General features: G+C 35.8%; 3 protein-coding genes across 4 annotated transcripts; 1 reads left to right on the top strand and 2 right to left on the bottom strand.

The window, feature by feature from the left end:
- Positions 1–265: 265 nt before the first annotated feature.
- On the bottom strand, positions 266–5,112 carry LOC110602497 (ubiquitin carboxyl-terminal hydrolase 2). Of its 2 annotated transcripts, none has more exons than XM_021740032.2 (3): positions 4,769–5,112; positions 1,515–4,273; positions 266–729 (listed from the first exon to the last, which is right to left on the bottom strand). In XM_021740032.2, the coding sequence occupies exons 2-3, from the start codon at positions 4,265–4,267 to the stop codon at positions 618–620; spliced, it is 2,865 nt and encodes a 954-aa protein (XP_021595724.1). In that variant the 5' UTR covers positions 4,268–4,273; positions 4,769–5,112; the 3' UTR covers positions 266–617. The 2 variants fall into 2 exon arrangements, with proteins under 2 accessions (XP_021595724.1, XP_021595722.1); XM_021740030.2 differs by having other exon boundaries at positions 266–719.
- A 2,759-nt stretch (positions 5,113–7,871) lies between these two features.
- On the top strand, positions 7,872–8,686 carry LOC122721994 (small EDRK-rich factor 2-like). The gene is made up of 3 exons (XM_043951503.1): positions 7,872–8,024; positions 8,145–8,247; positions 8,408–8,686. The coding sequence occupies exons 1-3, from the start codon at positions 8,018–8,020 to the stop codon at positions 8,505–8,507; spliced, it is 210 nt and encodes a 69-aa protein (XP_043807438.1). The 5' UTR covers positions 7,872–8,017; the 3' UTR covers positions 8,508–8,686.
- A 1,501-nt stretch (positions 8,687–10,187) lies between these two features.
- LOC122721924 lies at positions 10,188–14,222 on the bottom strand. The gene has a single exon (XM_043951112.1). The coding sequence runs from the start codon at positions 14,220–14,222 to the stop codon at positions 10,188–10,190; it is 4,035 nt and encodes a 1,344-aa protein (XP_043807047.1).
- Between the last annotated feature and the right edge of the window lie 1,429 nt (positions 14,223–15,651).

Raw genomic sequence — 15,651 nt, 5'->3', positions numbered from 1 at the left:
GAATTAAATATCACAGTATTATTAGGTTTTTAAATATAAATTATTCATGAAAACATTTCAATATAAATAATTAATTAAAATGTATAAAACTAAAGGAATACAAATATAAATTAGGTTTTGCTTGTGGATAAATAAATTCAATTTAATTTTTTTTTTTTTAAATAAATCCTTAAGCTTTACCTAAGCCTTCTAGATTGAGCTCAAGAATATATTCTCATTATCAGACCCCTCATATTGAAGTAAATAGCATGCAAAACAAAAGATAAAGTGAAAATGAATTCTCCTGATGTAATTTCATAATGCACATATTACAGCTCTGACCTCATTACATGTCAAAAAAAATGGGTATGAAAATATATGATGATGCAATATTGTTACACATTTATCTCTCCCTCTCTCCTCTCTCCTCTCGGGGGATCGCTAGTTGATCCCACTATATACCAAACAAGAATCAAATGAGTTGGAAAAATAAATTAAAATATCAGATTTTCTCATAGAATAAAATGTAGGCCTCACAGCGAAGAACTTCTTCCAAGGAAACCTCACGTACATAGGCATCACTAGCATGATACCACTCAAACCCCCCATTTTCATTCTCTGCCTTGCCTTTGCTTTTCTCACCTCCCCTCACATATGCCACATAGTGACCTCCTCTCATTGTTCCTGAATGCTCCACTATCCCAACCAGACGATACACATATTTCTCTCTGTCTGCATGCCTGCAAAATGCTTCAACAATGTAATATTCTAATTAATTAACAAAGTTCCATTTAAGCTATTCCTGTGTAAACTGGGAAGATTTTAGCAGTTCTTTCTTAATTCCTAAATGTTGACCAAGAAGCTTACAACCTCTCCAGAGATCAGACTATTTTCAGTTTTCTATTGACCAATCTAAATTTTACAGTGCTTGAACAATCAAGAAATCATAAATGACCGGAATATATGCACAAGTGAGAAAATCAGACCTCAAAACTCAACAATCACAGTAGTAACTAGAAAAAAAAATGCCCATCAAGTATAAATGACAGAAAGATAATTTATTCTGGTCATTTAATTTAAAATGGCTGGATAATTTGTTTCTGAGACATTCTCATCATATTGGGTAATTGGGTTGCAAGGAAAAAAATATGCCCACCTGACTCTTGGACCACATCATCATGTTAATGACTCTTCTAAGGCCAACTTCACCACATTGAACACAAGTTTCTATAATATTTGAGAAATTAACACTAACTTTATTCTGATTCACTGAAATTAGTTCATGCAGTGCATTTCCTTCAAAATTACAGCACAACTGGTGCAATAGATGCCTCAAAGAAAGAACAAATAAGCATCTAAAGTCAACAAGAAACAATGTGTTTGGTTATTTTGCCAATCAGTTTTTGAATTTAAGCATAACTTTTAAGAAAAGAGGTTCAAAACTTCTCAAACAAAGGCAATCAGAGTTAAATAAAGCAATGAGGTGTGGTAATAAATGATTCATGATAAATCTCAAGAAAGTGTAAAAAATGTACCTGGGATCCATATATGGCCTTAGATCAAGCACCTCACCAAAATTAACATGGCCATTCAATTTACTTAAACGACCGCGGGCATCTTGGCTGAACCTCTTCAGATGAATAGTCAAAATAGGCGGGGCTTTATCAATGAGGACTCTCTTAGTAGCATCCCTCTTCACTTTCACTTTTCTGGACATTTTCTCCTCATCTTCCTCAGCTCCAGAACTTCCAGAGAGTTGGGAATCATCCATTTGATCTTTAACAGTTGCATACCCGCTAAGTCTAGAAGAATCAACAGCTGGACAGCTGAAACTCCCATGACTACATGATTCATAGTGAGCAGAAGAATGAGTTTGCTCCACAAGAGCAGAAGTCATCTCACCCATATGTTCTTCACTTCGAGAAACAATTGGTTTTAGCTCATCTTTTTGACTAATTTCAGTTCCTATGCAATTTCGATTAGAGGAATCAAATTTTCCATTATCCAAAACTAAACCTTCACCAGTAGAGTCAAGAAAAGAATTGGTATTAATATCTCCATTATGAAGGTCTCTGGTTTCTGTAGAACATGAGATGTTGTCTAAATTTGGTGGATGACTTTGGACTCGAATCTCACTTCCGTTTATCATAGTTTTTGATACAGTTTTACCTTGCTTCTTCTTGGCTTCCAACCTTTCTAGGGTTTTTGAACAGCTTTCACATTCCCAAGCATTATCATTAGAAAGAAGCTCCAGCTTTATAAAATGAGCCAAACAACTCTTAACAGACACTGGAGAATCGCTATCACCAACTTCACCTGGATCAGACTCGCTGCTGTTTCCTGCTGTAAAACCAGTCCCCACAGTTTCATTGTCTAAAGAGGGCCCTGCAACAGATCCTGAAGAAACCTCCTGCTCATTGAACAGATCGCCAAAGCCATCAAAGTCTGCTTCATCTTGTCCGCATCCTACAACACTGGAGGAAGCCTCAGCTTCTCCTTTAATTATCCCCCCATGGGTAAAACTCTCCTCCTTGTTTGGAAGCAGAAGAACTTCTGAGCTTCTAACCTCTAAATGGACCTCCTTTTCCAGATGATTCACAGAAGAAGAACCTGGCTTTAGATGTGGCTCCCCATCTACAGAATATAGCTGAATGTTCTCCATTAATTCATCATTTGATTTCATAGTTCCAGAATACCGACTAGTTGAAACATCATTATTTTGTGAAGTGAAATCATGCTCATCTGATATAGTTTCAGGTTCAAGATAATCCATCCAGGAGAAGTCCTCAAAAGAAGCTGCTGTTTGCTCCAGTGTAGCCTCTTGCTCATTATCAATATTTGGAGATGCTGAAAAATGCTCTGATGGTGAACCACTTTTATCAGGCACAGTAGTTAAGCAAATAGAATCTGATCCTGCAGCATCACCAGAAGTCACCACATTAGGTACAGTTGTATGCTTTTGGTTATAATACTCATTGCCAGCTGAGGGGTTTGAAATACTTGGTGCTGAGTCTGCTGACACTGTATCTGTATCTTTGTTAGCTTTTCCTCGAATCCTTCCCCCTCGCTTTGGTGGCAGCTTTGTTTTCTTTGGTCTAGTGACTGGTTGGACCTTCTTAGTTGGAGGCTTCTTGGCTGGAATTGGGAGGGAGAGATCTAAAAATGGCTCATATACAGTCGAGGAGTACCCACATTCAATACAAGAAACAGTACTTGAAATTTGACCACCAAAAAGAGAATCCACAAAGGTAGGGCCATGTTTCAAGGGGATTCCATCTTCCTTGGAAGCATTTATTTGTTTTCTCATAGCCAACTCTTCAGATGACAGACCTTCAAGTAAACAACGCAACAATTCATGACTGTCTTGCTGCTGGTATCCCCTAAACTGAGGAGCTTTTGAACAGACAGACCCAAAAAAGGATCTTGGATTGATAACATTCTTTAAACCAGTCTCTGGTTTCGTTTCATCATAGAGCTTTTTCAAGGCAATAGTAAGTGGCCCAAAAGATGCATCTTGACTGAAAAAGAAATCTTGCAACTTATTAATACCTAATAAATTCTGCATCACAGAATTAAAGAAGCAAGTGTTCCCAAGATTAACCAAGCCTCTTACCATGTAATGGCCTCTTCCCTCTAAGCTGCCTGATATAGTGCCTTCTTCTTTGATTTCACTTGCAACACTGCCACCTCCAAACCATAGATTCTCAACATCCACTGATGGCTTTTCTGATGACCATGTCACGATTAATTTTACAACATCAAATAATGCATCTTTGTTTTCACCATTTTCTTCTGTTGTCTCAACTGGAATTAGTGTACTACAATGGAAGCACCAACGGAGATGGGGGTTTTCCCATTGGATCACCAATGGATGACGGGTTTGTCTAGCATGCCGAACTGCATGGCTATGGGGGATTGTTGGTAAACCAACACCACCACAGGCATAATGCCCACATTCTAAACACACCCAAATGGCTTTGGGCTCAGATTTTGAAACAACTGGCACTTTCTTCTTGCCATGTTTGCCTTTCCCCTTTGCCCCTCTCTTATTGGCCACGCCTTCATTACAATCCTCACACTGTGAAGGATCCGAAGATCCAAGTTTCTCAGACAAACTGTTTAGATTAAAACCCTTGTTGAGGTGGGCACAAGATTTTCTCACTTTCAGCACTGTAATTCCATCAATGTTATCAACACTAGGATTGACTTGCTGGGGTTTAGGAGAATGGGCTGTAGCTCGCTTCTCCTTCTGCAGTGAACGGCTCTTTTTCTTAACTCTTTTCCCCATTGGTCCCTAAAAGATGCATAGAATCCATTAAACAAAACCAAAACAGAACCAACGAAAGCAAATGCCACAATGAATCTACAAGAAATTCAACCAACACATTCACTAATGACAACTGAATCTCTACAGCAAATATCCGTGAACTACTACCATAAACACTACATAGTTAAAACCAACAATAAGAGCAAGTAGCTGTATACTCCAATTGAATAATCAACACATTCGAAAAGCAACTCAAACACTAAGAAATACTGTGAAGACGGAGAAAAAGAGAAACAATCTAAACTCAGTACCTCAAACACACAATCGTAGATTACTCAAGAGGGGGGGGGGGGGGGGGGGGAAGGGGTTCTGCATAACTCCCAGATAAAGATTTGGATTCCAAAGTGCAAACCAGAGCTTCAAAGCCAATTAGGAAATGAAGCAAAAAACACATATCAAGCACCAACCATGAATTAAACAAAAAAAAAATGCATCACAACAATGAAATAGAAGTTTAAATACCTCTAAATCTGGAGGAGGAAAGGACCAGATAGTGGTTGTTAGAAATTCCAAGAGGAAGTATTTACATGGGTCAGGATTTTTATTTTTATTTTTATTTTTTTTTGAAGTTGGTTCAGGAAAGACTAAGATTGGGGGATTAGAGAAGTGAACACTAGAATCGAAGAAGCAGTATTAGATGTGAGAGAGATATGTCGATCAAAGAAAAGGAAGAAAATGAGTTGCATGTGGAGGCTTTAAGGGGTTTGGGCACCAACCCCTGTCCTCGACGACGCTGCCCTTCGCAGGGACAAGAGCTGTTGCTAGCTCTGGTGAAAAACGGCCATACCCGGTAAAACAAAACATAGGGCTTTTGGAACAGGGAATTCAAAATTAATTATCTCAAACTGTTATTATTGTTTTTATATATTATTATTATTAAAACTTATTATTTAGTAAACATAATTTAATAAAATTAAATAATTAATCTCTTGATTTAAAAATGATTAAGGTGGTTTCGTTTTTAAATATACATGAAATGATAATTTAATGAATAAAAAATGATTTTCACATTTATCAAAAAGATTGTATTTAATCTGCAACTTAAGTATTTGGTTTTACCTGTTGTCATATTGGACAAATCTAAATAATAAGCCTCGCATTGGATTGAAGTCTCCATTTTCTCTAAAATTTATATTTAAAAGTAAAAATTTTTATTTTAGAGTGATCGAGCTACAGTCAATCAATTTTTACAATTTTTTTTTAAACGGTTATATATTAAATTAAATGATATTTTAATCAATTTTTTATGAAGAGATAATTGAAAGAGCCGTAAAATGCATTAATTTAATTGGCAACGATCATATTTATCTAAATATTTATCTAAATTTTATGAATATATAAAATTTAAAAATTTTGAAAATTTTAATTTTACATAGTTAAACAATGTTGTCGCCTACTCTAAAATTCATCCATTTTATATTTTTAACCTTTTAAAAGTTTATACTTTCTTGCTCTTTTACATGAGATGTACGAGTGGCTATATTCTTGAATTTAGTAAGGGATATTGGTTGGCAGGGATGTGTTTAAGAAAGGCATTCAAATGACATTGAAAATAATTTCAATATTGTTATTTAATAAGATCAATGAATTCTTAGTGTATTTAATTTTCATACGATCAGATCATTTTATTGTTCTCTTCCTATTAATTTAGTGGATCAGAATGGTCTGGACTAAAATCATCCGTTGGTATATCATCTTTTTTCTTCATATCATATTAGAGTTATTCTCTTTATTCCACGGGCATTTATATACACTTTAGATTAATTAGTTTGACACTTTAAACATAATGAACAATATAACGTCAAATCTAGCTGCATATATTTTATCCAACAATCATCCACCCAGACTTCTATTTCACTCCCTTCCTCTTCGACTATACTCTCAAAATCGATTTAGCAAAATATGTGAGCTCTTTAGATTAAACTCAAATTTAAAATTTTTAATTTGCAGTTTTTGTAATTATATAATTTAGTTTTATGTAATATTCAACATTCTCCTATGTGTCCTTTTTATTTTACATATTTTGAAACATTGGAACATACTCTTTTTTTTTGTTCTCATGCTAAAAATATTTTATTTTAAGCTCTTATATCTATAAATTTGTACTTGTCAGTTTTTTGAGTTTTTCTATTTAGTGAAGAATTCTTTGGGATCAATTTAAGGCAGAATACTATTATGCAATTTCTTTCCCTTAATTTGTGGCATATATGGAAGGCGTGAAATAAGGCAATTTTTGAATTTATATTTCTAGATTTTTTAACTATTTCATCTTCATTACTTTTAATATTGTGTAACTTAAGCACTATGCTATTTTTGCTATTTTTGCTATTTTTTCATCGCGCAACTTTCCGCGTCAATTTCGAAATAAGGTTTGATTATCTCCTACTCATAGGATTTGAAATTATAATACTGATACTACCTAAAAAAGATCAATTTTCTTCTACTGCTATTGTTGTGGTATTCGCAATAGTAATGATATTTTAGTAGATAGAGTAACTAAACGTATTTAGAGTTATTTTTCATTAGTTGTGAAGACTTGTGAAGTCATTGAATCTCTTCGATTAGATTTAACTTGACGTTCATAATCAATTATTTGTGCTATCGACTCAAAGATCATGTTTGCATTGTTAATCAATATAACTTTCTCGCTATTTTCTGATATTGTAACTACTATTATAATTATTTAATATTTATATTTTTAACTAGATGAGCTGTCTTTTAAATTTATATATCTAAAAGCTAATAGAGCTATTGATACAGTTGCTAATTCTTATTTAAAAAATATTTTACTATCTGGTTGGCTTGGCTTACCCTCTAAAACTAATTTTAATTTTATAAATCTTGTTATATTTGCATTTATGCAATATATTAGCATGGAGGTCAAAAACAAAAGAAAAGAAAAAGGGAAATAAAAAAACAAAGTGGAAAACAGTTAATTTTCATTTAAGTATTTTATAAAAATAAGAATAAATAGTAAACGTAAAACAAAATTAGAGTTGAAAAAGTAATTACTGCAATCTATCAAGTTGAATGCATTATCATTATGGACCGATCTTATTCTCCATACGGTGTTGCCTGTCAGAGGATGGACCTATTCGCTATTATTAATGCTGTTGGGTTTAAAATTAAAAATTTTTAAAAATTCTATTAAATTAATTATCTTGTTAATTTTTATTTTAAATAAAAGTATTTTATTTTTTATTTTTTATTTTTTATTTTTTTTACTATTAGTTACTATTTAATTATATGAGTAAGTAATTCCATCCTTTATTAACATCTAAAACAAATATCATTTAATATTATTTTCTTTTTTAAATGATAATGTATATATTAACTTACTTATATATTTCTATTCAATATGTACTTAAAAAATAAAAAAAATTATTCAATTGTAATCAGAGTATTTAATTTTTCTTTTCTTTTCTTTTATTATATTATTTAAACCACATAAAAAATCAATTGAAAGTAGTAGTACATTTATTTTTGTAAAGGGGGCCAGCAATGGTGATAATGGATTATCATTTTCCCATATGAGCGTAGGATAAGGATATCCTAAATCGGATTAGAATATTTACAACCAAACGCCGACCAAAGGAGTCTAGCTTTGTGCGTCTCTCTCTCTAAATTCTGCGAAATTCACTTTACTTGCTCGATCAAGGAAAAGGATCCAACTCTCACTCGCTCTCCTTCAGCTGCTCTTCTACGCTAAAAATGACTCATATCCTTTTCTTTTTCAACTATAATTCTTTGATTTATGTGTTTTTTTTTCCTGTTTTCAATTTTAGTTTTTTGGGGAAACAATGATTTTGCTTTTTCCTTGACTGAAATCCTTCTGCACGCGGAAACCAAAGGGAGCGCGATCGAGAACGAGCTCAGGCTCGCACCGGCAAGGGCCCTAAGAGCAAGGACGACGGATTGACCCCCGAACAGCGTCGCGAAAGGCACTAATTCTCTCTCAATTTTCCTCACTTTTTTTTGCCTTTGGTTTTAATTTTTATTGATGAAGATCCAGTTCAGCTTTAATTTTCTTTATCGGAATTTATTTGGGCATTAGTTAATTTGGTCTGATATTTAGTTTTGAGCGTTGATTTCACTTTGTAGAGACGCGAAAGCGCTGCAAGAAAAGGCAGCGAAGAAGTCTGCCCAGGCTGCCGCGGGAGGGGAAACTTCGGGAGGTAAAGGGAAAAATGTTAAGAAATAAACAGAATTCGCTGGGGTTTCTTTGAATTGTAATTATTGTGTTAAATTTAAGATCTACTTATCCTTGCTTGATAATTTGAAGTGGATTGGAGATTGATTGGGTTGTGGGGTTTGAAATCTGGATGATGTTGGATAACAGGTGATGTGTTATTTAAGGATCTCTATTTCTTATCTTTTTAATTGGTCCTTAAGATGGCGTTGGATTGATTTTATTAGATGCATTGTGAAATAATTGTTGTCAATTCTGGCAACTTGATTCATTATTAAGGTGATTGGATCTTTGATTATTAGGGGGATCCATTGTGGGAAACTTTTTCAAATTTTTGTTGAAGTTTTCTTTTATTTAGTAATATGAATGTGTTCAACTGATGTGGACTGGCTGGATGTCTCTTGTTGGGCTTATTTTAGAATCTTTTATTTATTTTTTTCATTGCAAAATGCACATAGATTATTCCTACAACTAAGTTCATATCTTAGCCACTTCAAGTCATTCATTTCCAGCTTGAGTTCAGTAAACTGCATCTCTATTTTTCTGACGTACAGCCTTAATTTTCTACCCAAGTAGCAGCCTATGAAGCTATCCTACCCCAATACTACATTTAACAAGTGTGTAAAAGGGAAAACAATGGGTTCGATTATGTGGCTTCAAAGTCGTTTTCTTTTAGTGGGGAGGGGAGAGGGTTTCCTTTGCTAAATTAGTACAGATGTACTCCCAAGTTTGTGTCATGTCATTGAGTATTCCATGCTTTTTGAGAAGTTGTATATATGTAAATTTTATTGTTTAGTGGTTACCTGCTCACATCTGTTTATTTGATAGATTTGAGTTTGGGAAAGTTAAAGATTTAAATCTTGTGTTTTAAGGTCTGAGTAACCGTGAAGCTAAAAAGTTTAAAGAATAGTTAAGAAGCAACTAGAAGAAAGCTTTTAACCCATGCTGGAGATTTAGATTTTAGTGATGAAGATATGTCAAAGGCCAAAGGGCAGAAGTTGCATGATATTTTAATTTGGTACTAGAAAGAGAGATGCTGGTTTTTAATCTCTACAGACTACAGTGACTTGTTATGCTAAGGATACTTGAAGGACGTGAACTGAAGGAAATGCATTGGGATGGAGAGTGAGTAGATGACGGAGAAGAGCAACAAAAGGTTAGAAGGCAGTGATTTATGAATTCTAACCATTCCAAAGAGGATTTAATTATTAATTCTTGCGATTAGACTGTGGATCTCTGGGCATATTTATATGTGGAATATCAGATATATCAGTAATATACCGTGTTACATGGAAGCAGTGGCACTATGACGTTTATACCTGATTTTTTTTTTTCCTGAGTTGAAAATGTAGAATAAAAAATGCTACATGGCTTTCGCGGGCATCTACCTGTAGTTCAATGCTTGATTGATATTGATGCATTATTAGCCTTTATAGGACTTGATCTTCTTTAATCTGTACCTAGCTAGCTGCCAGAAAGCTGGAGAGAAAATTCCATTTTCTGAATTATTTTGTGACTGAGCTAGTGGTGAAGATGAAACGACATAGAAATCACCCGCATGGATTATTTACCTTATTTCGGATATTACTAGAAGAAATAAATTCCTCAAAGGTTTTTAGTAACGTTGTAGTTGTATTCCACTTTTTTTTTTTTTTTTTTTTTTTTTTTTTGAAAATGTTTGGCTTCGCGCTATTAGCGCATATTATTAAAATCCATCATCAAAGCCTCATACAGAAAATTAGGAGGGCATACCCCCCAAGAAAGACCAGACATGGAACCAGCCGCTCTTGCACAACAATGGGCAACATGATTCGCTGATCTATACACAAAACGAAAACTCACATTCGGTAGCTCATTTAATAGAGCTTTACAATCAACGATAATACTCTGAAAATAAGATAAAACCTCATTATCTTGAGATATCAAGGCTTTCGTTACTACCTGGCAATCCGTCTCCACAGTAACATGATGATATGGCAATGTTTTCAACCAACTTAGTGCTTCTCTGAAACATAACGCCTCTCCTATCGTTGGGTCAGCATTCCCATAAATAGCTTCAATCTTTCCAGCCTCACATAACCCCTGATGATTACGCAGAATAAAACCCAACCCGAACCTGCTGTTTGTCAAAATAGCTATGTCAATATTGCATTTGAACTTTCCAATTTCTGGTGCTATCCATTGTCTATTACGCGCCAATGCCACTACATTCTCCTTCGGCTTTAGTTGAGCATTCTGCCATTGTTGTAAAGTTGACCGGGCTCTATGAAGAACCACCAAAGAATCTTCATGCTTCTGCTGCCATAATAATTGATTCCTGCTGTGCCATAGACTCCAAGACAACATAAATAATTCTTCTTTCTGGGTATGTGTACCTGTCATAATAAGATTAGAAAACCATATTTTAAGATCATGTATGGGTTCCCATCCTATTATGGAAGACACCCACACAGCTTGGGCGTGAGTACAATCATGAAGCAGGTGTAACTCGGTTTCCTGGAATAAGCCACAAACAATGCAAGCATCCTGTACTTCAACCTTACGCTTCCTCAAATTAAAATTACAAGGTAAGCACCCACGAAGTACTCTCCATATAAAAAAATTGACTTTTGCTGGTACCTTCACCTTCCAAATTCGTTCCCACATATCATCATTCAAATAAAACTGATGGTCCGCTTCATCTATAGCAAGTCTATATCCTTCTTTCACCTTGTAAACCCCAAGCCTGTTCTGATTCCAATACCACATGTCTGATTGTTGGCGCATGGATAAAGGAATTTGTTGTATGAGCTCCACATCTCTAGCTTGAAAATTACTCAAAATGAATTGAGAATTCCATCTTCCACCCTGAATTAAATCTGCAACCAACTGAATCTCATCATCCAAAAAAACAGACTGAATATAAGGGTTGTCATCTAAAAGCCATGGATCCTCTCGAACCCTTGTAGAGAGACCATCACCGATTCTTCTTCTACAACCTGCCATTAAAATTGAACGACTCGCACATATACTTCTCCAAATCTGGCTTGGATTTCCACCTACTTCAGCTGAGAAAAAATCAGTATCAGGGAAATACCGTTGTTTCAAAATCTTAGCCATCAAAGAATCTGGATGACGTAAAATCCGCCACCCTTGTTTGGCGAGAAGGGCCAAGTTAAACAGCCGTAGGTCCCTGTATCCGAGACCTCCATTGGCTTGGGGCACCACCATTCTTTTCCATCGTAGCCAGTGAATGGAGCTTGACTTGCCATTGTTCCAAAAAAAGGAATTCATCACCATCTCTAACTCCTTACAAACATCAATAGGAAGTAGAAATAATGACATGATGTAATTCGGCATTGCTTGTGCTACTGTTCTCAAAAGAACGTCTTGCCCCGCTTTGGACAAAATTTTTGCTTTCCAGCCCTGAATCCTCTTCGTCAATTTTTCCACCACAAACTGAAAAATTTGTTTTTTATCCTTACCAATAATTGAGGGCATCCCCAAATAGCTGCCGTGATTATCTACAGCCTGCACTCCAAAAATATGACAACAAACGTCTCGTTTCGGTTGTGGTGTACAAGGAGTGAACATTACTGATGACTTGGACAGATTTATCTTCTGACCAGATGCAATTTCATATGCCAACAAGCTTTCCTTTAAATGTACCGCCTCTCCTTCAGTAGCTTTAGTGAAAAAAAGGGCATCATCAGCGAAAAAAATATGAGAAATTGGTGGAGCATTTCGACAAACTTGAGCCCCATGAATCTTCCCTTGAGCCTGCATTTTAGACAGCATTTGAGATAAACCATCAGCACATAGAATGAATAAGTAGGGTGACAGAGGATCCCCTTGTCGCAACCCTCTATGTGGAAATAACGGACCATACTCCTCTGCCCCTCGAACAAATATATATGAAACTGAAGTTACAATTCTCATAATTTTTTCCACCCACAATTCGCAAAAACCAAGCCCCAACATTATTTGCTTCAAGTAACCCCATTCAATTCTATCGTAAGCTTTGGACATGTCTGTTTTGAGAGATAAAAAACCCGTAAGCCCTTGGGTCTTCCGCTTCATAGTGTGAAACAATTCATAAGCCACTATAATGCTGTCCATGATTAACCGATTTGGTATGAAAGCACTTTGTGAATCAGAAACCACATCAGCTAATATAGATTTAAGTCTATTTGCCAAGGCTTTACATACTATTCGATCCACCACATTACTTAACGAGATTGGGCGCAAATCAGCCACCACTTCTGGAGTTTTCTTTTTGGGAATAAGCACCACGTTCGTCACGTTTTTTCCAGGCAAAGAATTCCCTTCATTAAGACATTTTAGGCAAGCCTTTGTAACATCTTCACCTACAATCTCCCAATAGGCTTGGAAAAAACCAGGATTTAAACCATCAGGCCCTGGTGCCTTATCCGGATGCATAGAAAAAATTGCTTCTCTGACCTCCTCTGCAGAAAAATCAGTCATCAGTTTCTCATTCTGCCTCACCGTAACCCGCTTCTGTACATATCGTAATACTGGTTCTGTGTCACCACCCTCAGAAGTGAACAGCTTCGTGTAAAAATCAAGAATCAGATTAGGCAGACCCGACTCCCATTCTACCCAATTACCATCGTCATTTTTCAGCTTCTGGAACATATTCTTTCGTCTTCGATTGGAAGCGGTAGCATGAAAATATTTCGTATTAGCATCCCCGTGAGCAAGCCAATACTGTTTAGATCTCTGTTTCCAGTACATTTCCTTCTGTAACAACAGATTACTATACCGTTCCTGTGCTTTTTTTAATTCTGAAGAATTTAGAGCTGATTGACGTTGAAGCCAGTCCATCCGACGTTTTGCATCATTCAACTGAGTTCGAAATTCCTGTTGGTGATGTTTCGCCCACTGTTGAATGGTTTGTGTACAGTTAAAAATGCGATGCTCGATATCTGCATGCTGCTCTACTCTCCATCCGTCTTCAACAACCTTCTTACAATCCATCTCCAACGACCAGGCATTTTCATACCGAAACCTCCTTGCTACATATTTCTGAATTGTAATGCCCAAAAAAAGAAATACAGGCAAATGATCCGACTCACTTGTCTGTAAAACATGCAGTTTCGCCATAGGAAATTTGCTTTTCCATGAATTACTAGCCACAGCTCTATCAAGTCTTTCCCTCGTCAGATCTGTCCGACCATTATTCCAGGTAAATTTTACCCCTTCAAAACCCAAGTCATACAGCTGACAATCTGTTAAAGTTTGTCGAAAACCAGTTAATAACCACGTTGGATGAGCTGTAGAACTTTGCTTCTCAGATTGAAAACAAATGTCGTTGAAATCGCCAATTACACACCATGGTAGTGTTGACTTGTTTTCCAGAGTTCGAAGTAAATTCCATCCTAGCCTTCGTTGATAAGTTTTTGAATACCCATAAAAACCTGTCAAGCGCCAACCCGTACAACCATCTAGCTTAACCTCAACATCAATGTGATGATTGGAAAAGCTCAGCAACTGTGCACTATTTTCTATCTTCCAAAAAAGAGCAATACCTCCTCCAATACCAATCGGGTCAACTGCAAAACCCCCAGCAAACCCCAACTCCTTCCTTATTTTAAACACACGTTCTTTTTTAATTTTTGTTTCAATTAAAAAGATAAAATTGGGTCTCTTAGATGTAACTAACTCATGAAGCTCCCTAATTGTCTCTTGGTTCCCAAGCCCTCGACAATTCCAACTCAAAGTCGTCATATTGCTGGGTGGATTCCAAACTCGGAACCCACCTGTTGAGAGTTTTTTGAGCCCAAATCATTTGTTTCGGGTATGACGTCATCCTCCATAGACTGTGTATCCAAATCCTCCACGTCATCAGTCCTACGCCGTTTTGGATCCGTAAGTAAAATCGAACCCGTTTGTATATTCAAATGAGCAGCAATCCCGCCATTATCGCCCTCCTTACCCATTTGATTAGCATTATTTGTGGAAAAGATTCCCTGATTACTTGGGATAGGGATATGGTTATCCTTATCTGAATTGCCCTGCCCAGCAGACGTTTGACCTGGTTGAAAAAAATATCCGGCGGTATCCACCGGTGTAGCTTGGGATCGGCTACTCTGTAATATATCTCTCTCAGAACGCAACCATTTAGCACCAGAGTGTTTCACTTTCTTCGAATCTGCTTTCAACCATGGCCCATAAGGATAGCGTTCCTTTGGTATCTTCGGCATATCATACAATAACTTACAGTTTCTATCGCCATGTCCGATTATACCACAAAAATAGCAAAAAGTGTTTAACCTTTCGTATTCGAAATTGAAACAAACATCAGGACAGTTTGGTCTCTGTATAATGATATCCCTTTTGATAGGAACACGTACATCCAAGAAAACTCGAACGCGCATAAAATCTCGCCATATGCGCATGTAATTCCTAGGATCAGATGCAACATATTCTCCTAGAAAATTTCCAACATCCTTGACCACCTGTTCAGATTGTATTCCACTTTTATCACCACAGCAAACCGATTTTATTGATATCTGTTATTTAATCAGTTATTTGGACTCGGCCTCTGTTTACTTGGGACGGAGCATGCGTATGTGTATCTGTAATTGGGAGGAGAGCAATTACTATTATTAAAATTGTTGTAATAGGAAATGGGAAATGGGACATGCTTCATGTGATTACATAAAGAATGCTTATACTAGAGTCAGACTAGGTAGAGGCATCCAAGATGAGCCTTTAGGCTTCTTTTGATTTTTTTTTTTTTGTACGATAAAATAATTAAAATAAATTTTTAAATTTATTTTTTAAAATAAATATTTTTATTTTATATTCGAGAATTGGTTGAATTAAATTATTAAAGAATTATTGATTCTAAATAAGAGTATGTTAATCCAAGGGCAAGGAGGTTTTGAAGAGTTGAATTCAATCAATTGTAGAGCTGTTCCGAATTTTCCTTTCAATGACAATGGAACTCATACTTTAGACGTGTTCCAAATTTTGTTTGAAAGTCTCTACTTAAAATAAAACATTGTGAATTTGGATGGAAAATATTTTATTTAGTGAATAGATAATAAAAAGATTTACTAACCTATTTTATTTAGAATTGGATGTGATTGGAATTTGAACGTTGAGACATGAGAGTCTAAAAAAGAGTATATTTGCTTTGTGTTTCATATGC

Source organism: Manihot esculenta, chromosome 15 (assembly GCF_001659605.2).
Source record: "Manihot esculenta cultivar AM560-2 chromosome 15, M.esculenta_v8, whole genome shotgun sequence".
NCBI lineage: Eukaryota > Viridiplantae > Streptophyta > Magnoliopsida > Malpighiales > Euphorbiaceae > Manihot > Manihot esculenta.
This window is presented reverse-complemented; position numbering and strand designations above follow the sequence as displayed.

Excerpts from the sequence above, each read along its gene's own strand:
- LOC110602497 (XM_021740030.2), bottom strand. The coding sequence starts at position 4,267 with ATGGGGAAAAGAGTTAAGAAAAAGAGCCGTTCACTGCAGAAGGAGAAG. Across the intron at positions 720-1,514 it reads AGGCCATATATGGATCCCAG|GCATGCAGACAGAGAGAAAT; the intron begins GTACATTTTTTA and ends AGCATTTTGCAG.
- LOC122721994 (XM_043951503.1), top strand. Across the intron at positions 8,248-8,407 it reads CCCGAACAGCGTCGCGAAAG|AGACGCGAAAGCGCTGCAAG; the intron begins GCACTAATTCTC and ends TTCACTTTGTAG.
- LOC122721924 (XM_043951112.1), bottom strand. The coding sequence starts at position 14,222 with ATGACGACTTTGAGTTGGAATTGTCGAGGGCTTGGGAACCAAGAGACA.